The sequence below is a fragment of the Cricetulus griseus genome (genome assembly GCF_003668045.3).
Source record: "Cricetulus griseus strain 17A/GY chromosome 1 unlocalized genomic scaffold, alternate assembly CriGri-PICRH-1.0 chr1_0, whole genome shotgun sequence".
Taxonomy (NCBI): Eukaryota; Metazoa; Chordata; class Mammalia; order Rodentia; family Cricetidae; genus Cricetulus; species Cricetulus griseus.
This window is the reverse complement of record NW_023276806.1, coordinates 218,687,990-218,711,956: the sequence shown is the minus strand read 5'-3', so window position 1 is coordinate 218,711,956 and position 23,967 is coordinate 218,687,990. Positions and strand designations below refer to the sequence as shown.

General features: G+C 45.1%; 1 protein-coding gene and 1 long non-coding RNA gene across 3 annotated transcripts in view; one reads left to right on the top strand and one right to left on the bottom strand.

Annotated features, from left to right (window-relative positions):
- Slc25a13 (solute carrier family 25 member 13) overlaps positions 1-15,195 on the bottom strand; it is a 189,850-nt gene extending 174,655 nt beyond the window's left edge. For both annotated transcript variants that reach the window (XM_027389891.2, XM_027389892.2), the window contains exon 1: positions 15,042-15,195. In XM_027389891.2, the coding sequence (XP_027245692.1) occupies positions 15,042-15,056 (15 nt within the window). In that variant the 5' untranslated portion in view covers positions 15,057-15,195. The remainder of the gene's footprint in view (positions 1-15,041) is intronic.
- A 35-nt stretch (positions 15,196-15,230) lies between these two features.
- On the top strand, positions 15,231-17,823 carry LOC103162594. The gene is made up of 4 exons (XR_003479963.2): positions 15,231-15,380; positions 15,602-15,903; positions 17,336-17,513; positions 17,593-17,823. It is a non-coding gene; the product is annotated as an uncharacterized LOC103162594 (long non-coding RNA).
- The last annotated feature ends 6,144 nt before the right edge of the window (positions 17,824-23,967 follow it).

Genomic DNA, 23,967 nt, shown 5'->3' with positions numbered 1-23,967 from the left:
TGCAGCAGCCTTCTGACACAATGGCCCAGCTGAATGAATCAGCACAAGACACGGGAGCAGGGGGGGAGGCTACACAGCTTTCTCTGAACCAGAAGAGTCGACCAAATGGCAGCAGGGCACACTGCTGATCACGTGGCACCTGAGATGACTAGTGAACTCTCATAATTAAACAAGCACAGTGGAATGAGAGAAAGAGATCAAAGGGGGCCCTAGAAAAACACACAGGTGATCACCTCGTCCATAATCCTTAGCAAGAAGGCTGGTCTTAAAAATTCGGCACAAATGAGAAACAGCAAGAAGCCCATCAGCATCAAATGGCTATGAGTCAGCTAGATAGCGAGCATCTGAGAGGACAAAAACAAGAGTCAAACAGGGCAAGGGGGCAAGGGTCTCGGTTTTCTGTCCTTGCAGAACAAATCAATGTGAAAAGGTAAACGACCCAGTCGAAAATCAGGCTAAAGGCCACCACCAGCCTCTATCCGAGCTGCTGCTGCTGAGACGGAAAATCTCCATGAGCCACGCTGGACAGGGGACCTAGGGCTGAGCTTGGAGGAACTGAGATGGGAGACAAGCAGAAGGCAGAATTCTCCAACTCAAATGCTCCATCAATGGGAAGAAAAGGGGGATGAACTTTACAAGTGCAAGCATTTCTTGTTGATGAGCACAACAGGCAAATAAGAGATCTATCTGAATGGCCAGGGAATGGTTCGGGCAATGAAAAGCTTGCCAGGCAAGCCTGAGAACCTGAGTTCCCATCCCCAGCACCCACATAAAATGTCAAGTGTGGCCGCACATGTGTGCAATTCCAGCACTGCAGTGTGCTGACCCACCAGCCTGACTGAACAGGTGAGCTCAGGTCCAATGGAGACCATTCCTCTTTTTTGAGAGCAACCAAAGAAGCATTCCAAGGAAGCATTAATATCCCCAGCATTAACTTCTGGCCTCCACAAGGGCATACACAAATTAATTAACTTAATTGAAAATTCTAAAACTGAATATGACAACAAGAGACTTTAAAAAACAACAACAACAACAACAAAGCCAGGCAGGGCCGGGCGTTGGTGGCGCATGCCTTTAATCCCAGCACTCGGGAGGCAGAGGTAGGTGGATATCTGTGAGTTCAAGGCCAGCCTGGTCTCCAGAGAGAGTGCCAGGATAGGCTCCAAAGCTACACAGAGAAACCCTGTCTCAAAAAAAAAAAAAAAAAAAAAAAAAAAAAAACAGCCAGGCAGTGATGGTACACACTTTTAATCAGGCACTCGGAGATCTGTGAGTTCAAGGCCAGCCTGGTCTACAGAGTGAGATAGCCAGGGCTACACAGAGAAACCCCATCTCGAAAAACCAGAGAGAGCGAAAGAGAGACAGAGAGACTGAGACTGTACAAATGGCTTAGGGAGGATCCCCAAAGGCAGCAATTCCAAGAATATCGGATTCTTCAGCCACAAATGCTGGAACTGAGCTCTGATTTCTCATCTCTCAAATGGCCGTCCTTGCCTGAAGGGTATAAGCAATGGTGCAGAGAAACTCTGGTACTAGACCACTCAGCAGGCAGAAAGAAATAGTTATTGGGGATCAAATTGCTAAGGTCATCTCTTGGGGGACCAGGTCACAGAGAAGAACAACGCAGGTTTTTTAAGACAATCAACAGAGTTGGAACCTGAGCTTATAGTGGCTGTCTGGATTGAGCTGGAACTGGGTGCCCTGGCCAGAGTCAATTGGCCCTTGGGGAAAAGTTAAAGGAGGTTCCTGGATGTTTAAGGGGAGTTCCTGGTGAACAGATACTGCCTTAGAGATCTGCTTTTCTTGCAAACAGAAACCTTTAGGCTTGTTTACCCAGCCAAAGTCTTTTGGTTTAAGGCCATGTCACCAGTACTGCTATTTTGGGGGTGAGGGGCTCTGGACTTGACAGCTATATATGAGGGTGTGACTGAAACACAAACCCAGTCACTAACCCATCCTAGTGAACAGCTTTGGAACCAGATGTCTGGATTTTCATGATGGAAATGGCTTACCTCTAATTCCTGATTTCTGCCCATCTCTTAATTATGTTCAGTACCACTTCAGAGTAGAGAATGCTGCAGGAGCTTTGATGGGGTGCTGCAGGGGACCGCTAGGGAAGGGTGTGTGTCCCCCATCAAAAGACTGCAATCTGTCTCTGGCATTGGGTGAACACTAACATTATAAACTAGCCAAAACAAAAGAGTTAGTCCAACTAGGCCCAATCACCAGGCTAAAAAACCACCCTGTAGCAAGGCTGATTCACTTCAAGCCATGCTAAAGATATGGGAGGAAAAATTATCCCTTTGATGAGATCATGTATTTTTTCCTTCCACAAAACCCACGCTCACAGCAGCCACTTGCTGGCCCATTCAGCTGGACTATGCCTGCCAATTTTTCTGACGTAGTCACACTAGCATAACTTTCCCTTTTTCTTTACCCCCCCCCATACTGTCGATGGCCTGGACATGCTTTCTGAACAGTCTGGGCTTTCTCACTCTTCCTCTGAAGATCCTTCCCAACTATACCCCACTTCTGCCCCAAGGACATTCGTCTCAAGTCTCTATGGTTGAGCTTCATGCCCAATTCAAAAGGCATGGGTTCCACCTTCCTCAGCTGGGTGCTGCTAAGATTTACAGCCTGCCTACTCTGGGACTTTTCTTTTAAAACTCTAGTAATAATTGTCCTCAAGTCAGTTCTTAAATTGCTAAAAAACTAAAAACCCCCAGAAGGAACCCCAGTTCTCTTAGTAACACAGTAACACCCTAAGTGATGCTCCCCAAAGTCTCCAGTAACAATAGCACTAGTCCTCAAGCCACCTGGTGACCCAGTATACTTGGAACTAGCTGCAATGTTGTTTGAACTTGTTGGCAATTGTTCCCGACAGCGCAACTGAACTTTCATAATCAAAGGGAGTGTTTGTCAAGGCTTCACCTTTGGAAGAAGCCTTTCTGTGTTCACAAGGGACTCATCTACCTTCAGACAGTCCAACTCCATCACGGTGTGATTAGCAGCTCACTTGCTAATTCCACTGGTCAAGAATAAGACCTCCATCACAGTTTAAAGATAAATTTGAAACAAGCTTTAATTAATTAAATACTGGCCAGGTGGATGGGCTCTGGCCAGGTCCATACCCAAGTTCCTGGGAAATGGCCCAGAATCAAGTGTGCAAGGGCCTCAGAAGGAAAACCCCTACTTCATTGCATCAGGCCCAATCAGGGGCAAGCAGACAGGCTGGCATCTCCAGCCTACATCCAATCAGTGTGGCCAAGTGTACATCCTGAGATATTTCCTGCAATGAACCTCCCACCCATTTGTGATCAAGCACATTCCATGCAGACTGTCTAGTGTAAGGGAATGAAAACATGTGACTTGTTATCTCCCATAAACAACAGCCTCCAGCATTTCAGGAACTGTTTGTCCTTGGACAAAGGCCCTTGCAGATCAGAGGCATTTCTGCTTCGTAGATCTCTCAGGCATAGGAATTAAAACTTAAAATGTCACTTTGGCTCTCACAGCTCTCCATCCTGCATTCTCTTGGAGATCATCCGTGCTCATTTCCAGCATTTCCAAACAATTCTATTTTTTTTTTTCTTAGTTTTTGGAGACAGGGTCTCTGTGTGTCCCTGGCTCTGTAGACCAGGCTGGCTTCAAACTCAGCGATCCACCTGCCTCTGCCTTACAAGTACTGGGATTAAAGGTGTGTGACACCACCTCCTGGCTTCTAAACAATTCTTTATTTTGTTAGGAGATGGAGGAAACTAGCTTGATGTTTTATTTAAAAGTGAATTAGTTCCCAACAAACCATAAATATACAGCAAAAAATCTTCCTCCACTCACCTTGCCTTGGGTTAGTGTGTCAATGTAATGAGTAAATCAACAATGTTTGTCAAAATGCCATGTGACAGGTACTCTGATGGATATCAGGGTCTAGAGAAGGTCCCTGATCACAGGAGCTTAAAATGTAGCAAGAAACAAAACAGCAAGGATTACGAGGATCAATGCCCTTAGAACCTCAAGAACCTCAACATCCCCTCACTGGTGGCATCTTGAACATGAGTCATTTTCTATCCTGAGCTGAACAGTGTGTCCCTAAATTCTAATCCTAATCCCAACACCTCAGAATATGACCCATTGTAAATGAAGAAACGTCTGTAATGAGTTTATTAAATTGATACAATAAAGATGTCCTCCTGCTTGGAAAATATGTGTCTACCTCTCTCTTGCTCTTTTTCTCTCTCTCTCTCTACCCCCAACAATATCCACACTTAAATATTCATTAAGACCTTTTAATAAACCCCAACAACAAGAAAAAAAGGAGGGAGGGAGGGAAGGAGGAGGGGAGGTTAGGACTGGAAATTAGGATATAACCACAGACAACACTACACAAAGATACAAGAAAACATCCCACTAAGTCAAAGTCAGAAGCCACAGGCAAAATTGACCTTGATATCAGACTGTTAGCTCTCCAAAATTGTGAAAATTAATTCCAGCCAATTAAGCGACCCAGTCTTCAGCACATAGTTAAGGAAGCCCTAGCAAATGAATAAATACTTTACAATAAATACACAGTTGTTCCAAGTGAAGAAACTGTTTCTTTCATTCATTTATTTTGTAACCAAGATCAAACACTGCATTTGGTCATGTCTCTTTGGGAGTCTCTTCAACCTTTTTAATTTATAATACATAGGTCAGGCCCCCTTTCCGTTAAATTCAGATTAAAATATTTTGGCAAGAACTCGACAAAAAGCTTCTTGGATACTTCCCATCACACTACTTTGGTAGGTACATATGCTAGTTTCGCCATGTATTTTCGACCATGTGGTCAAAATATGATTCCCCATTGTAAAGGTCCTTCACGCCTCTTGTAAGGAGTAAGTCATTTATTTACCAGGTAACACTTAGAGAAGATGAAAATTCTACAATCATTCACCAAAGGGACTTAGTATCTGTAGATAATTCTTCCCAGAATCAATTATTACTTGCAAATTACAGAATAATTCTTGTCTTGTTGTCTAATTCTGACATCTTCTTTTACATTTTCCTAGGTGGTATCATTTGGTTAACAAAGCTAAATATAACAATAAAATAACAAACCTTTACCTCTCTATCTCCATTTGACTCCCTTAAGAACTAGTAATCATCCATTATGGACTACTGGAATTTTTTTAATCAAATGTTACAATCTATTTCTAATTAATCTGGGTTTTTTTGTAATCTAACACATTATAATAAATTTAGCTTTTAAATTTTTTTCCTAATTTTCTATTCATTGGTATTTTGTCTGCATTTATGTCTGTGTGAGGGTATCGAATCACCTGGAACTGAAGTTACAGACAGTTGAGAGCTGCCATGTGGGAGCGAGGAATTAAACCTGGGTCCTCTGGAAAAGCAGCCAGTGCTCTCAACTGCTGACCATCCCTCCAGCTCCCTAAATTTACCATTTTTAAGTGTACAATTCAGTAGCATCAGTATATTCAAATGTTAGAATCCACCAGCACTATTTTATCATCCCAAACACAAACTCTATGTCCATTAATAAATACTTATCTTGTTCGTAATATCCACTGTTTTTCTAAGAATGATGATTCATACTCACATAAGTGCATAAGATACAAGCAAATACGTAAGTCTGCATATTTAAAGGACTACTGCATATTAAAAACTACTTTTGATACTCCATGAAGAGCAACTGTCAATATTCAAACTCAGTAACAAACCATTAGCAAAAAAGCTGGTGAACCTGGATAACATCCGAACCCACTCCTCAAACATAAGCTCAAAATCATCAAGAACTATGTGCCCGCAGGTGAGCTCCAGTGCCTGATGGGAGCACCTAGTACCACCTAGTATGCTAGTCAAAATTAAAAGCATGACACTAATGTGACCAAGCTTTTAGAACCATCACCTTCAGAAAAGGTCCAAAAATAAAAGAGATGCATAAAAGAGATGCAGTCAGTAAATTAGAAACTGTGGGGAAATGCAGGAAAAATAATAAACTTCAAGGAAACAAAAAGAAAAAAGGAGGGATAATGTAAGAGACAAAACTTCAAGGACTACCAACCACAGGCCACATATAAACTATGGTGAATAATAACAAATAATAACAAACCTGCTATAAAAATACAATTCTGCCCAGGTATAATGGCATGCACCCTTGATTGCAGCACTGGGGAGACAGACAGGCAGATCTCTGTAGGTCAGAGGCAGACTGGTCCAGATGACAGTTCCAGGATAGCCAGGGCGATATAAAAGGACCCTTCCTAAAGATGGATGGATGGGTGGATGCATGGATGGATGGATGGCCAGGACAGGCATGTTGCTGGGTGACAAAAGTACCCACTTATAATCTATATAAGGCTCTAGGTTCCATTGCCATCACCTCAAAAATATAGCCAATTTTAAGGAAGACGTAGCTTTCCAAAGAGTCTAAATTTTATGTGATAGGCAACAGTAGCCACACAGCATGGAGGTACATTAAGAGTAATGTTACACAGTAGCCATGCATATAGGCTCAGGAGTCAGGCTGCCTGTGTTCAAGTCATCACTCAGCCATTTATAAGCTGTGTGACCCAAGAGGACCCAAGAGCATACTTAATCTCTCCGCAACTCATAGAACTTATCTATTCTGTACCAGAGGAGTTTTCCCATCTGAATAATAGAGATAATAATAGTGCAGCCTATGCCTATCATGGAGATTCAATAAGCACTTGAAATATAGCGCCTTTTGAATGCCTAGCTGTTCTGAGTGTTATAATGTTGATATTACATAGACATCATAACCTGCACAACCTTTCTGGGCTTAACTTTCTGACATGCCAAATGGCATTAGCAGCACCTTCCTGCTTTTTCAAAGATGAATAGAAAGATCAAATAATGGAGCGTGGGTCTCTGGTTACCTTACTTCAACAAGCCAAGTGCCATCCCCCAATCCCACTGCCCCCTCCCTCCAAAAAAAAAAAAAAAACAGCACTTAGAACAGGGCTGGCAAACAGTTGATGTCAGCTACACATTTGAATGCAGTTTTAAAAAATGGTTAAGTGCTGTGCCTGAGAACACAATGCTGTTACCATCACAGAAACAGGAGCCAATCTCAGAGGATTACTTTGAGGGAGAATGGAAAGGGAGAAGCCAAAGGCAGGGAGACCAGTGTGGAAGCTGAGGTGACTGTATAACTAAGAAGTAATAAGGACTTGGATTTAATGGAGGAGCGGGGAACAGGACACAGGACTCCAAGAAAGGAGGTTGGTTTAATTGACACTCCATATTCCACTCAACCAAATGCCTGCAGACAGCCTCTCCTGGCTGCCCAGAGCAAACAAGCTACAGACAGAAACTAAAAAACACCAAGAAGGCACACTCAGTGCTAGGTGAGCAAAGTCTAAAATATCACTGAGACACCCAAGTTGAGTTTTACAGCGAACATCTGAAAATACAGCTGCACCTCAGAATGGACACGCATGATCACTCTTCAAAAGACTTGTATAGGCACTGATGGGAGAAGAGGAGGTGCTCTGGAAACACCAACCTCCCACAGAATTCGGGCTGGGGAGAAGAAGCCTGCAAAGGAGAAATAGGGAGGGGGAACAGAACGAAATCAAGCCTGAGAGTACACCACAAATGCTGATGGCAAGAAGCCCACAAAATCGGTAAGACAAGGATCATATGAGGCTAGCAGTGAGAATAAGATTAGGCCTGAACACACTGGAGAGAATGTCAAAAATTAACAGGTAGGAGAAAAATAGAGCCGGTAAACCGTCTGGTTACGTAATCACTGAGACATGCTACAAAATAACACCTGGGCCAAGAGATACTCAAAGCAAAGACCCTAATTTATACAGGATTTTGACACTATATATTCAGTTCTGCAGAAGGTTGGACTCACTTACAATGAATCCAAAGTTGCTGCATCCTTATCAAGGAAAAGCCTTTAATTAGGTGGTAATGATTGCTGGAGATGCATACCACCCAAACTTCCGTATGCACAGGATTTCCTTGCAGATGCTGATGCAATAGGCCTGGGGCCTATCTAAACTCCATGAGCTTCGCAGCTAACAAGCACCCAAAAGAAAGCACCGAAAGAAACCTATCTGACTGCTCCCTGGACAGACAAGAATTTTAGCAGCAAGGTTCCCCAGGAGGACCATGTGGACAATGTCGACACTAAAGCACTCACATTTCAGCCTCCAAGGTGATGTTTAGCTCAGTCCGAGTTTCAGTAAAGCTCCTATGTGGTTCAGGTACCATGTCCCTTTGTCTGCAGTAGGGTCGAATGTCCCACAGACTCTAACAGACATCTTTTGATATTCCTACTGAACGTCAAAATGCCTTCACGTGTTTCGTGCCATGGAACCGACACAGTCATGAATGGTCCCCCACTTTCCATAGGGTGATACGGAGCATCCAGAGAGATCACTGTCCAAATTCCAGTAGCAGAAATAGGCCAAAAACCAGGTTCTCCCACTTTCCAGTCACTGAATAGAGACTGTGGGGGAAGGGCTCTGGTAGCCTCTTCCTACTTAGGAGAGTAAAGCTGAACTCAGTGACTAGTCAGTCCTCTGAAGCCCTACTCAAGAGATGACCAGTACTCAGAAGTGACATTCCAAACCATATCATGTCTAATTCTGAAAACTCCTGAACATGCACGAGGGACTACATACATCTGTTCAAATTAGATTCCCTATACAACTTCCTTACCAATGGTATACACCTCATACACAAGAGCTATCTTATCATAAATGGTAAGGATATCAGGAAATAGCTGACTCTCCCATCAACACTGTCCAGGGAGAGCACGTGTAAACTGTAGCCGCAGGTGGAAATCGAGACAAAGCAACCAGCCTAACAGTCATTGGGAAGAGCAGTTTACTGGAGTTGAATTGCAAAGAAATCTCAATACTGTCAACTGAACTGTGTTGTCAACACTGCAAACCAAAAGAAAACATCTAGGTTCTTCACTCACACAACTATAAAGAAGTTTTCCAAAGGAAAGGGAGACTGTACATGGTATTAGACATTTCAGAGCAACAAGCTGGAGTGCCTCAGGGAACCACTGATTCTACACAGTTCTGTGGCTAAAGTGAGCATTTGCATGAGTTGCCTGGATCCTCAGAAGAGGTGGACAAGTCCTAAGGGCAGGTTTGCTATGCTATGAATTAAGTATTTGACTTAGGGACTGTGTCACTTCAACAGGCCCATCTTCCTCCCCACACAAAACCAACCACAGCTCCTGAGGCCCACCCTAAAACCAAGCACACATGAAGCAGGGATGGATGCTTAAGGCCAAGAAAGCTGAGGATGCGTGAAGCAGGGGTGCTTTAGCAGCAAACAGCAAGCAGGGATTGCAGGAAGGAAGAGTTCAGCAGGCCTAATCCTCACAGATTGTGGAAGATAACAAGGAATGGTTCAGCATGGGCACAAGAGTAGAAGCTGGTGGCAGGGCAAAAGGCCCAAGAGTTGGCTCTGGGAAAAGAAGTCATGCATTCTGACACCTTCTAAAAGAACTCAGTGTCCAAAGAGAAGATGCACAGCCTGATTTGCTTACACTACATATTGCCTTCCTCACCTACATCAGTACTCCATCTGTGGACCAATGCTTGTAAAGCTGCAGGCCCTAAGTCAGGGAGCAGTAGACTCCCCCATGTGCCCTACCAGGAGCAAGGAAGGGTCTAGAAGACCTCGTTTGCACTGCAGTGTTACCCTTTGGGTGCCTGCTGTGACCACAGAAAACCACTGACAAACCAGTTGGTTTGAGGTGCTAAAATCTAAATTCCCAGATAATTACAAAACTGTATGACCTTGGTACCTAAGCACCAAGGAAAACATGAGAAAGACTGAAATTTGTGAAAAAGAGAATGACCCTCCTTTGAGTTAGAACACCATTTCCTCTCCCTAACTTGCCCTGTAAATCTGATTGCTTTTCTGGCTTGTCCACGAAGCCAGCATCAAATCAGGGGCAGATTACTTGGATACTGGCTTCAGTCACACCAGATGTCAACTCAGTCCGGAAATGGGGCGATAGCCCTGCACCAGCACCTCGTAGAGCTCTCTAGATGATTCCAAACCCTGGGAGAAACTGCCTCAAGAGTTGAAAATGCAAAGGAGTTGAAGGGAACGTCAATCAATTGCACATTTTCCTGGGACTTCATATCTTCCTCTGTTGGAAGGTAGGATGGAGACGGTGAACAATAAGGATCTTACATTGCATTAAGTCCCAAGGCCCATCCCTAACAATTCCAGAAACTCCCTCAAGTCAGTCCTGGCATCATAAACACAGCTCACTTGCTGGTGACTAACGCTTGTAATTACAGCCCTGGGGAGGGGTGGATCACTTCAAGATCATCCACATCTGCATAGAGTTCAAGGTCAATGTCAACTGCCTGAGACCTGGTTTCAAACAACTCCCTGTCTTTGATACCCAGAGCGAACGAACATCGGTCCCCTTTACTGCTGCATTATCAAAGACATGACAGCAATTCTCAGAGTGACAAGCAGGGCTAACATCCGGGCTGGATCACTGACTTGCTAAAAAAGTGAAGAATACCATACGTAAGATTTTTGTTTTTTCCCAACTGTAAAATGAAGACAAAAAACACAAAGCACTCCTGACTATTGTGACAAAAGAGGTAGCTGGCACACAGGAAGCACTCCGTAAACAACCCTTAATGAAAAGGCTGACTTCCAGGAAGGAGACTACCGTCTCCTAAGACACCACTCACACCTTCCCCATAGGCTTGGCTTGCCAACCACAGTCAGTAAGCAGACAGGGCCAGAGGAAACCCAGAAGCCAGCATGGCAGGACTGGAATGCAGATTTAGAACTTCCGCATTAGTAGGCCTTAGGTCTCTCACACCACATTGTAGGGTTTCTGAGCCCTCATTTGTTACAGTGATGGCCGTACTAATATCTAACTCAGAAGACAAATCCATTAACTGAATTAAAACTGAAAAGCATTTAGAATGGAATTTTGTATCTAAGTCATTCCTTCGTGTCAGCTATTATTTTTTAAATATTTATTTTATACATCTACACATAGAGCCTGCATGCCAGATGAGAGCATCAGATCACATTATAGATGGTTGTGAGCCACCATATGGTTGCTGGGAATTGAACTCAGACCTCTGGAAGGGTAGCCAGTGTTCTTAACCAATGAGTCATCTTTCCAGGCCTAGCTATTATTTTTTTTAAGCCCATGCTATTTTCTGGATGCAGCATGGGCTCTCATTACCCAGCTACCGAAATGCTGTTGACTCTGGGGTGAATCTTTCCTATGGCTTATTTATTCATTCTGAGATATAGCCATACTTCTGAGAAGTCTCCCTTCAGATCAGTAGAAACTCCTCTTGGATCGCTCTCTATAAGAGTTTGGTTTGGTTTTTTTGTTTCTTTTTTTTTCTTTGAAGCCAAAGTCCAGTTTATTTGCAACTCTGGAAAGATCAGGGTACACAATTCCAAATTAACCAATGATCAGAGCAACAACACACCTAAAATTGGGGGAGGGGGGATTACCAGCATGAACATTAGTTTTTGTTGCTGCTGTTGCTTGTTTGTTTAATTGATGCTTTCATTTCATCGATGAATTCCCTTCCTTTAGTTTTAGGCTGATTTAAGACAAGCAATGTAGCCCATGTCTGAGTTTACACAAGATTGTCTCTGACCACTCAAGGCTGAACTTAAGTGAACACTCTATAACTTTTCAGTTTCAAGTAGTTTAATTCCATGATCCTTGGTGCATAAACTTAGCCAGTGCTAAAGAGGCTTTTGAGATAATCTCAAAAATACTGATAGTTCGAGATCATTTTTTTCTTTGTTTGCTTTATCGAGACAGAGTTTCTCTGTGTAACTGCTCTTGCTGTCTGGAACTCACCAGGCTGGAACCAGGCTGGCTTCTAACTCAGAGATCTGCCTGCCTCTGCCTCCCAAGTGCTGGGATTAAAGCCGTGCACCACCACCGCCCTCATTCCAGATCATTATTTCATGAAAAAACAAGTTAACTTTTTGACTGTTGAGTAGTAAGTTGATGGGAAAAGTCAAAATAAAAGAATACAAAGGAAATGGATGACTGTGTTTGAATAACTACAAAGGCCCAGCAAACTAAAATGAGATTAGGAAATAGATAGCTGTGGCTATCTAGTCAATCTACCTAAACATTCCAGTGGTTCAGTATAAAAAATGTATCAAACACAGAATTCTCTCACAACTGTTGTGTTCCCAAGCTCACAGGCCAGCTTTGTAATACTCCATTAGGGTGGACTTTTTTCCTTCACATGCTCCCTGGTTCTTTACAAGTGTGTCGGTTTTACCCTTAAATGAAATTTTTCCAGTCTACAGCTGGAAAAAGCAATTAGCACCACCTTTACCTCAGGATTGCCGAAAACTAACTAAAAGCTGGAAGAAACAACCAGTAAGCAGGATGTCCAAATGCAGCTCAATGTAAAACATTCATTCCTGGACTAAGTTGGACCCACAACAGCTTCCTCTGAGACCTTTTAAGACTACACTGACTATAATGTCCTTGATCTACAATGAGAGACACTACAAGAATTGGATTTATGGAATCCAAAGATGTTTATTTATGGTCCTCAATGGGATCTGAATGCAGTTCAGATACATCAGAACCAAGGATATGGAGCCTTGTATGTCTTTAACCCCTGCACTTGAAATGAAGAGGCAAGCCTATCTCCATGAATCCAAAGCCACCATGATATACATAGCAAACTCCAGACCAGCCAGATTTACATAGTAAGACAAGAGAGAGAGGGGAGAGAGAGAAAGAGAGAGAGAGAGTGCCCAAAGTGAACTCTTTCCAAGACTAAAAGATGCAGTTTCCTGAAGTAAGGGCACACTTGCATTTCCATTATCCTAAATTCACCTTTTTTTTGTTTTTGTTTTTTTTGGGGGTTTTTTTCGAGACAGGGTTTCTCTGTGTAGCTTTGGAGCCTATCCTGGCATTTGCTCTGGAGACCAGGCTGGCCTCGAACTCACAAAGATCCGCCTGCCTCTGCCTCCTGAATGCTGGGATTAAAGGCGTGGGCCACTAACCCTGGCCTAAATTCACCTTAATTCTCTGTCTCTGTCTCTGTCTCTTCCAAGATAGGGTTTCTCTGTTTAACTGCCCTGGCTGTAACTCTCTTTGTTGACCACACTGGTCTCTACCTCCCAAGAGCTGGGACTAAAGATGTGAGCCACCATGCCCAGCTTCACCTAACTTTTTACCTATCCTGGTTTCCGCATCAACTCACAGTTGGTTTTGTTATGTCCTATTGAATTGTAATTGTATGTCTATCTATGACAGCTGTCTGAATTGAAAAGAGGTGACTTGTGGTGAATAAATAACAAAGAACCTTGGTTTCCAAACAGTAAAGGTGAAAGGGGTGTTTCATTATCCCTGTCTCTCGTGATGTGCATAAAAACCAACTGTCATAACTTTTTCTTTTTTTAAACCAGGCTGGCCTCAGACTCAGAGATGGGCCTCTGCCTTCCAGTGCTCAGATTAAAGGTGTGCACCACCACTGCCTGACTCCAACTGTCATTTTCTTAGTAATGACTTAGTAAGAAAAATGCAACTAAAAAGTGGAGCCTGGTTCATTACTTAAGTTATTTCATATTTGCCATATTTCCATTTCTAGGCATACGACTCAATTTGGTGCCCACCATTACTTTATCTACAAATAAAATAACACTACTTAATTTCTCAGTAGATATATAAATGACAAGTGAGTATTTACTCCGGAGAACCAATTCATACTAATGCTTGTATTCTAATATCATAAAAAAGTTAATGCAAAGAAAAGGGTTCTTGTCTTGAAAGAGCTAATGTAGCTTCCAAAATAAACCACACACCCTTGTGCTCACTCAGACACATGCACTAATACACACACCCAGTGCACACTGATGGTTACACTCCCAGGAGTTACAGAAAGGCCACTTAAGGCACCCAGTCTAGGAACAAGAAGCCTGCAGATTTGGGGAGCTGGAGAGACTCTAGTCACAGAACAGCATTTAAATATATTTGTCTGCTTACAATTTCCATTGCAAATGTGATTAGTTTGCTTGAATAAATAAGAATATGATGTGTTGGCCATGTTTCCCTCTTGAGGGTTATCACAGAGTTTTGATTAAGGACAAATGTTTGAGATGCTGGGTATATTTAAGTTCACTGCGCTTAAAATGATCTAAGAAGTTGTATAGGCTTGATTAAAGGGCTGCCTTCGTGAACTTAAAATTAAAAGCAATAAATTCCAATGATTCAAGTGATTGGGACTGAATATGGTATTCTGCCAGAAAAGTTGAAATGCAGTCCAGAGAGGCTGAAATGGTGTGCAGGTTTGAAGAACCGGTGAAAGAGGAAAGGTCAATTTGTCGGAGTTGCCTTCTCCCAGGGTTCGTGAACGAGTCACATTACACAAAATTCCTTTTAAGTAGAACTTCACAGGAGTGACAAGCTCCCAGGACAATCTGTTTTGTCATTTCCAAGAAGAAGCCTCTCGGAGGCTCGGAGGCCGGCTTCTAAGTGTTGTCAGATGGAGAGAGGGAGGGGACAGGACGGGAGATGGGGGAGGGGAAGGGTCCCGGGGCTAGCTACAGCACAGGCTCAGGCCAAGTCTCCCAAGCACTTTCCAAAACGGAAGTCAAGGTGACTTCCCTACCCGCGGGAGGGCGGAGCCCTCGAGACGTAATAGGATCAGGCTTCAGCGCTAGCTGGGGCCCCTAGGAGAAACCCAGGCCCACAACAGAATCGGGAGAGCCCCGAGGTGGCAGAGGGGTCTGCGTGACCCTGGGCTCGCTCCTGTCCCAGGCCACCTGGCCCCATCCGCGTACTCCTCCTTGCTGGCCCGGGCTCGGTCCCGCGGGACACTGCTCCAGACCGGGCCAAGTGGGAGTGTCCGGCTGGCAAAGTTTCTGCAGCACTGTCGGGCCGCGGTAGGCACGCGGCGGCAAGTGCGGTCCCCGGTGCCCTCCCTCCGCTGCAAGGTGGAGCCCCGCATGCAGCCCCCCGACTGCACCCCTCTGGGCGCCAGATCGACCCTGCCCTCCGCGCTTACCTTGGCGGCCGCCATGCTTCGGCCGGGGTGCAGGCAGCTTCGGGACCCGCTCTCCCGCTGGCTTGCACTGGAGACCCCGGCGACTCACTTCCCGTCCCGGCTGAGGTGGGGGCGGCGATTCGGCCCGGCGGCGTGCGCTCCCGGGCCTGCCTCCCCACGCCCTCCCAGCGTGGGTCATGAGGGTGCCGCCAGCCCATTGGCTGGGCCGGGCCAGAGCCTCCGGGCCCGCGTGATCTGAAGGCCTCTGCCCTGTAGCCAGGGAGGGCCCTAATCTGGGAGTTGCGGCGGGACCAGGACACGTGACTCTAGCCATGCTGTCCAGCTGTAGCTGCCACCTTGGTGGGTACCCAAGACTCATGGAGAAATGCAAGCCACTCTCCCGAAGGCAGGTGACCCGGGGAGGGAGGCTTCTGCTTGGGCTGGGACCAAGGACTAGTCCTGGGCCCAGGTAAAGCCAAGTAAGGGTGGTTGTTGGCACACAACACCTGGAGGTTGACGTCCATACACACCTAACTGGGGCAGGTTCTTGCCAGGTTCACCTTGGTTTTTTTTTCTTCCAGAAGGACCCCACAGCAAAGCCATCGCAAATCCCCAAAGTATTGACTAATAGAAGAGAAGATTAACAGCTGGCCATCCTACTTTGAAGATCTAGCTTGAAAAGCTCTTGAATGTAGTACAAGAACACACATTTGTCGAGCTATTTTGCATCAACTCTATATTAGAACAAAAGAGGTTACAGAGCATAAGGAGCCTAAGGGCTAGTGAGATGCCCAGCTTTCATGTAACCTACTCAGGCAAGAGCTCGCCCCCAGGACACCCTAAGAACAGAAGACTGGACAGCTTCTCAGAGATGATTGCTGAGGTAAGTATGTCAGTCCAGTGGGTAGACAATAAGAGATGTCTCCCAACCACATGTATACTACCTGAGGGCTTTTAAGGCTAGAAGCAGTATATCTAAGTTCCAGTGTAGTTGGGTCTCCACATTCTTGCCTGAATGTACCCCAGATGCATAAGTTAGAAACTAAACCACCAGTGTAACACACTCAAGTCCTGAGGGTTCTGTCCTAATGTATACATCAATGCCTTCAAAAAAAGGGCTTGCAACCTTTATATTCTAAGCACCAGGAAGGTGGGATTGTAAGACCGCCGGAAGCTCAGGCCTCCAGGATCTCAGCCCAGGACTTGGATCACCTCAATCACCAGGCAGAGTCAAAGCTTGATGCAAACTGCATGAGGCTTTATTAAAGTTGTTTAACGAGCTAACCCCATGTTAGCTCAGGTCTTTTATCCATCCACCATGGCGGATGGCTAGAAAAGACATCTCAAAGCCTCTGCATAGAGATCTTGTAGGGCAGCGTAAGGGGAGTGTCTAGGGGTACGCACAGGCTCACGATTGGTGTGCCTCCAGGCTTGGAGGGCTTGCCCTGTGTTGATTGGTCAACTGGTTGTTATGGCCCATAGGCCCTCCCAGGGTGGTTGCTATGCTCTGCACGGCATTGCTATGCACTTGTCTGTAAAGCACACCCAGAGCCTTAAAGCATAGCACCACCAGCTAACTTCTGATTGGTTCCTTGCCACGAGGCAGGCTTCTGACCTCCTAGTGACTAAGGCAAGGTCACACAAGCACATGTTCGGCTGTTATGGCTGCTGAAATGGGGAGCTGGTCCCTTCAGGATCAGGTGTACCAATCATTCCAGGCCAGCCTAAACTGTATAAGGAGACCATGTCAAAAAAGAAAGAGGAAAGAAACAGGCTCATAAAAGTGAGTTTACTCTCGTCTTGTGTCATGTGAGGTCATAGCTTTCCTGTTCCTGGAAGATAGAGTACTCAGGGAACCATCTTGGAAACAGACCTAGGACTTCTCAGCCACCACAACTAAGTGGAATAGGTTTTTTTTTTTTGTTTGGGGAGGGGAGCGAGGTTCAAGACATGGTTTCTCTGTGGCTTTGGAGGCTGTCCTGGAACTAGCTCTTGTAGACCAGGCTGGTCTTGAACTCATAGAGATCCACCTGCCCCTGCCTCCCAAGTGCTGGGACTAAAGGTATGCACTACCACTGCCTGGCCGAGGAATATGTTTTATCCTTAGTCTCAGGTACTGTGTGGTAGCAACATGAACCAGACATACAACCTGTTTGATGTATGGAGAATGGGTCAGGACTCAACTACCAGAAAATCCAAACAATGTAGGTTAGAAAGGGATAGGACTAACAGAACATAGTGCATGAAAACAGTAGGTCTGAATGGCTGGCGGCATTTAGGGATTTTAGGTAGAACCCATCTTCATTTGTCCACAGGTGTGCGGTATGGATGTCTGGAAAGATACCGAAGATGAGTAATACCCAAGGAGGGCTTTGGAGAGGTCTGTCTCCTCCAGTGCACATTTGCAGCATGCAGACAGTGTTAGAGGAGCACTCGAAAGAAGCATTATTTGCCCTTCCAAGGGCTCAGGGAGTTTCTCCAACTCCAAAGCCAGTGAGCATCTCATTTCTCTCTAATTCTGCTTCTCGAATGTGGCCTCTTTGCTGTCTGTAACCTCTGTCTCCCATTTTAGAAGGCCATGGTGGCACACATCTGGAAGCCTATGCTTGTAAGACCCCCGGAAACCTCAGGTATCCAGGATCCCAGGCCACGACCGCGGTCACCCGAATTACCAGGCGGATTGGAGAGCTTGTTGCAAACTGCATGAGGCTTTATTGTAATTTAACAAGCTAACCTCATGTTAGCTCGGGTCTTTTGTCCACCCACCATGGCGGTTGGCTACAAAAGACCATTTGAACTGGCTGCCAAGAGATCTTGTAGGGCAGCGTAAGGGGAGGTTCTAGGGGTACGCACAGGCTCGCGATTGGTGTACCTCCAGGCTTGGAGGGCTTGCCCTGTGTTGATTGCTCAACTGGTTGTAATGGCCCATAGGCCCTCCCAGGGTAGTTGCTATGCTCTGTGCGTCATTGCTGTGTGCTTGTCTGTAAAGTACACCCAGGGTCGTAAAGCATAGCGCCACCAGCTAACTTCTGATTGGTTCCTTGTCCTGAGGCAGGCACCTAACCTCTAGTGATTAAGACAAGGTCATAGTGAGCACGTGTTATTGTCGTGGCTGCCGAAATAGGGAGCTGGTCCCTTCATGCTGGCACTTGGATAGTAGAAGCAGAAGGAGGTAAGTAAGGTTCAAGGCTGCCTGGGAAACATGAGACCTTGCCTCAGGCATACAAAAATTAAAAACCATTTTCAACTGCACTTAACATTTAGGGACCACTCGGAGAATCTAAGCTACCTCTCCACCTCCGTCCCTCAATCACATCTGTGAAGTTTCTGTCATATAAAAGAATATTATCAATAGGGCCCTGGATGTGGACATCTTTCAACCCACTGAACACATCAGACTGTAAAAATAGACTATAAGTATGTGTCTGTGTTATTTTAAGTTACATGTAAAATCATTCTCAGTTCATTCTCATATTGACATAAGTGACTCGCCTCATTTGTCCTCTTTATTCTCCCGAAAACTCTCCCTACCACCATCATTTAAAAGTAGCTGGCAAGATTAAACTGTGCCTCAGATTTGGAACTTGAAGATGTAATCATGAGGTCATCCTATAGTATGAAGGACCCTTAATCTGCTATGGCTGGAGTTCTTATAAGGAGACACGGGTCAGGCATGATGGTTCATGCTGCTGATCCCAGCACTGTGCAGCCAGAAGCAGAGTTCCGGCTAGCCAGGAACAGACAAAGAAAACAAAGAAGAAGACATGGAAACACTACATAATTATTTCGTACAATAAAAAGTAGAGATTCGAGTGGTGGAGCTACTTGGCCAAGGAGCATGAAGAATAGACACCCACCACATTTCAAGACCACCGTGCCTCCCCAGAAAAGAACTCTCCCCACCTCTGAAGGAAACACAGCTCTACTAATTCCTTGGTTTGAGACTTCCATCCACCAGAAATGTGAAAGAACAAATTTCTGTTGTTCCAAGCCACATATCTTGTGGCATTTTGTTCTGACAGCCCTCGGAAACTAATATAGGTCTCCTAACCACCTGTGCTTTATAGCACATTTTGTCAACCTTGCTGGCTGGGAAGGCAGCCAACCCAAACCTCAGGGAAAAGCTCACTGACTCAAAAGCATACAGTGTGAGCATGAGCCTAAGTTCAGAAGAGCTAGTGACGTGGCCGGTTCTGAGCTTTTCCTGTTCCCAGAGCACCTAGGCCTTGTAAATGCTCTTTGACCGTGCCCTTTAATGATCTGTTTTGCTCTAATCAGTTAATAACAAACAAGCAAACATCACCACTGCCATCATGCCAGACTGGATGGCTAGAAAGGATATCCAGCCAGAAGGCAGGCCAAGCACACCAGCGGCAGGAGGCTTTAGCCAGGTGGCTACAGACTGCAAGGTGGACAGCGTTTGTGACAGAATAGAGCAAGCACGGTAGAACTGAGATGCTCCCAGCTGTTTGTAACTGGTACCAGGCCACTTCAGGACACACAGGAGCGCTGCACATGCCTTCCCTAAGAGTGGGCTAAAGATAGGTCAAAAATAACCTATTAACAGACACAAATGAGAAAACTGTGTCAACATTTTTAGAGTTAGGAAGGAAGGAACGAAGTGAGGAAGTGAGTCAGGCAGGAAGCATGAGACACCTTGGGAAAGTGTGACTGAAAACAAGTCCCCAAAGTTTGTGGTATTATACTCTGTGAACAGGCTGTCTTGATTTCTTTGGTTTTTAGACAGGGATTCTCTATGTAGCTCTGGCTGCTTTTGTAGACCAGGTTGGCATCAGTTCAGATCCACCTGTCTGCCTCCCGAGGGCTGGGACTAAGACTGTGTACCACCACCACCACCACCACCTGGCATCCTTGTAATTCTTTAAAGCCAGCAGCCTAGGGTCCAGTTCTATAGCACATCACCCTGCTCTCATCTTAGGCCTCTCTCTTCTTCATGTGATGCCTATAGCTACACTGTGATTCCCCAGATAATCCAGGAGAGACTCCCAGGGACATGTTCAGTGACTGTTAGTTTGCAAAAGGCATGGTGGTGGTCCACTCCTTTAACACAGCAGTCAGGAGGAAGAATTCCTGTGAACTCAAGGCCAGCCCAGTCTTCAGCTACGTAGTGAGTTCCAGGCCAGCCAGGGCTAAACAGTGAGACCCTGTCAAGGAAGAGAGAGGGGAAGTAGGGAAGGAAAGAAGGAAGGAAGGAAGGAAGGAAGGAAGGAAAGAAAGAAAGAAAGAAGGGAGAGAAGGAGGGAGGGAGGGAGGAAGGAAACACTAGAGACTTGGTGACTTTCAACATCAGCAATTTATTTTCTTAGAATTCTGAAATCAAGGTGTTGGCAGAGTTGGTTCATTCTGGGACCTCACTTTTTGATCACAAAAGCCATCTTCCTATGTCTCTCCTTTGTCTTAGTCCTGTTCTTTTTAATATAAAATCACTAGTCCTGTTGGATGAATACTAAATGAATCTGAATTCATTTTAATTAATGACCCTTTTTAAGATCAAAGTTTAGTCTTCCTTTGAATATCAAGTTAGAACATCAAGAGAGGAAGGGATGGATGCTTAGCTTGTAACAACTGCCAAATTTAATTCCATCTTCTACCTTAATTCCCCTTTGTCATATTGTACAATGTATTCACAGGTTCCAGAACTTGGGAAAATGACAAAGTTGAGGATCCATGATTTTGTTTAACATGTCCTATTCTGAGATATTTTCACCATGTCACAGACGTTAGAGAAACACTAGTTCTTAGAATACATAAACAGTTGCTCTATCCATAGTTGCATATACTGTCACTAAAGCAAAGAGGATTACTTGGGGGTAATTGCATCAAAAACACTTAAAGGTTGAGCCCAGTTAGAAGGATCCAAGGCCCTTGGTTTTGCACCAAACCAAAGTCTATATGTTTGTGAACTCAGCTGTGCTGTGAAACAATCTTTGTACACTGTAAATATGTATTGCTCTCATTATTAATAAAAAGTTGATTGGCCAACTAGCTGGGCAGGAAGAGATTGGGTTAGACAGCCTGACACAGAGAGAATACTGCAAAGAGGAAGGGTGGAGTATGGAGTCACCAGCAGATTCAGAGATAAGAAAAATGGGCATGCCATGCTGAGAAAAGGTACCAAGCCACAAGGCACAGCATAGATAAGGAAAATGGGTTAATTTAAATGTAAGAGTTGGCTAGTAACAAGCCTGAGCTATGGGCCGAGCATGTACAATTAATATTAACACTCTGAGTGTTATTTGAGAGCAGCTGATGGCACAGGAAAACTCGACCTACACAGCTGAGATCCTCTGGGCCAGTGCCACTCAATTCAAGGACAAATCCAGCTCAGGTCACCTTGGTCCTCCAGTGCACTCAGATCCACATATCAGAAGTGGCCGGTGCTTGCCAGCCCCTCATCTGACTAGCAGGAAGGGACAGGCAGTAGTGGGTGATGCTCACAGTAAGCATTCGGCCCTGTGACCGCCCTGGGTTTGGAGAGTGTCTTCTAAGAGCAGCAGCTGCTTGTGAAGAGTTTCTGAAACACTTTAGCAAGAGTGCCAGGATGTTTTAATTAGATGCTTGGGAAAACAGCCTTACCCAAGCCAGTTTTTTGTTTGCAGAAGAAAAGGAGTTTATTTATGAGGTGGCCCATCCTGTGGAGATTGGGAAGCTAGCTTGCTCCTAGAGTGGGCTTTAGGGAGATTTATGGGATAAAGTAGGTAGACAGTCTGAGGTATGGGATACATGAGGAGAGGTAAGGAGAAGTTGTGGTCTTCTGCTTTGTAGAGCTGGAATCTAAAAACCGGTATTCATTGCAAGCTTCCCACAAGTATGAAATGGATGCATATAAATCACCTGGCACATGAGGAATATATTAATAACTATACCAGTAGGTATTAGTTAGCTTAACCTTCTAGTATTTGGCTTCCCAGATGAAGACCATTTACTCCTACGCCTTGCTATCTCAGGGCCTTCAAAGGCAGAGAAATCTGGGGGTGGGAAGAAGTGTAGGGCAACGTGTGTGTGTGTGTGTGTGTGTGTGTGTGTGTGTGTGTGTGTGTGTGTGTGTGTGTGAAGATCTGACTGCAGCCTCATACATGCTGTCATTCACTCTACCATGAAAAACTTACTTTAAATGCTGGAAACGTATGCTGAGGAAAGGCAGACAATATTAAAACACCTAAGTATTTATGAACAACCTGCTAGCCTTAGCTCTATTTTTTCAGTATTTTTTAATTTAATTTTAGTTCATTAACAATTTTTCATTTATTTTACATACCTGTCAGTGGTGGCAGGAAGGGGTAGAGGGGGACAGGACACAGGGACAATTTTTCATTTATTTTCCCCACCCTCCTCTCCTCCTTCCCTTCCTCTACCTTCTTCCCTATCCAGTCCTGCTTGGTCTCCATTCAAAACCGGGCAGACCTCCCATGGACTTGAACAAAGCATGGCAAGTCAAGTTGAGGCAGGACCAAGCTCCTCCCCTGCTGCAACAAGGCTGGGCAAGGTAATCCAGCATGGGAAACAGGTTCCTAAAGTCAGGGACAGGTCCTGATCTTCACTACTAGGAACCATACAAACACACCAAGCTACATAACTATGGCACACATGCAGAGGGCCTAGGTCATGACATTCCATGCAGATTCCCTAACTGTTGGTCCAGAGTCCATGTGCTCCCATGAGCTCAGGTCAACTGTCTCTGTGGGTTCCTCAGTCATAACCTTGACAACCCTGGCTCCTCCATTTCTTCAAGAGGACTCTTGAAGCTTGACCCAGTGCTTGGCTGTGGATCTCTGCATCTGCTTCTGTCAGTTACTGGATAAAGGCTCTCTTTACCCAGTTAGGGTAGTCAGCAATCTGATTACAGGAGATGGCCAGTTCAGGCACCCTCTCCACTATTGCTACGTGTCTTAGCTTGGGTCATGCTTGTGGATTCCTGCAAGTTTCCTTGCCACCAGGTTTCTCCCTAACCTCCAAATGCCCACCCCAATAAGATATCTCTTTTGTTACTCTCCTCCTCAGTACCACCCCCAACCAGCCTCCTGTGCCTAGTACTGTTAGCTCTGGATTTCCAGTTTGAAGGGATACTGAACCAACTTTCCCTGTTGGAACTTGTCAGGTGGGTACAGTCATGATGCCAGCCTCAGGGCCACTAGCCTTGGCAGCGTGTTCCCTTATTCTCTGCTTCTGCGGCCTGAGTCTAGTAGAGACCCTTTGCCAGGAGCGGGCAGCACATGTAACTTCTGAGCATGCCTGCCAGTAGCAGAGCTCACCCTCTTTTGTTTGCAAGGCAACTAAGATGATCTCTAAGCAGCAAAAGGTGAGAACAAAATGAAATTAAACATCAAGAGAAACAATGAAATATAAATTCTAGCCTATCCAAATGTCTAGGTCATTGCCATGAGCCTGTTCCTCCTGGGGCTCTACCATTTTGTAGGTTTTTCCTGTCCACTACCCCAGAGGCCTCTGTTTCTCTATATTCCAAACTAATTGCAGTTCTGGGGCTTCTGTACCTTCAGGCCTCTGCCTGGAGTTCTCTTCCTCCCCTGGATTCTCAGTCTTATCTTCCCTGTCCTTGGTCCTTGGCAATAGGCTGCTAACTTGTCTTTGTCTCTCAAGCCCAGCTCTGCCCTCTTTAAGACTTGTCAGGGTGAACAATTATTTTTAACAGTTTTCTTAGTTTTTCAGAAGATGATTTGTTTGTTTGCCTCTCTGTTTGGAGACAGAGTTTCTCCATGTAGCCCTGGCTGTCTTAGAACTCACTCTGTAAACTAGGTTGGCTTTGAATTCAGGTCTGCCTGCCTCTGCCTCACCAGTGCTGGGATCAAAGGTGTGCACCACCACCACCACCACTTGGCTGGAAGATGATATTGGAGAGCAAAAGTGGGTTTTGATGGGAAAGATGAGGTGCCTACCCCTGGGTTATAGATCCTGGGGCATCCTCTAG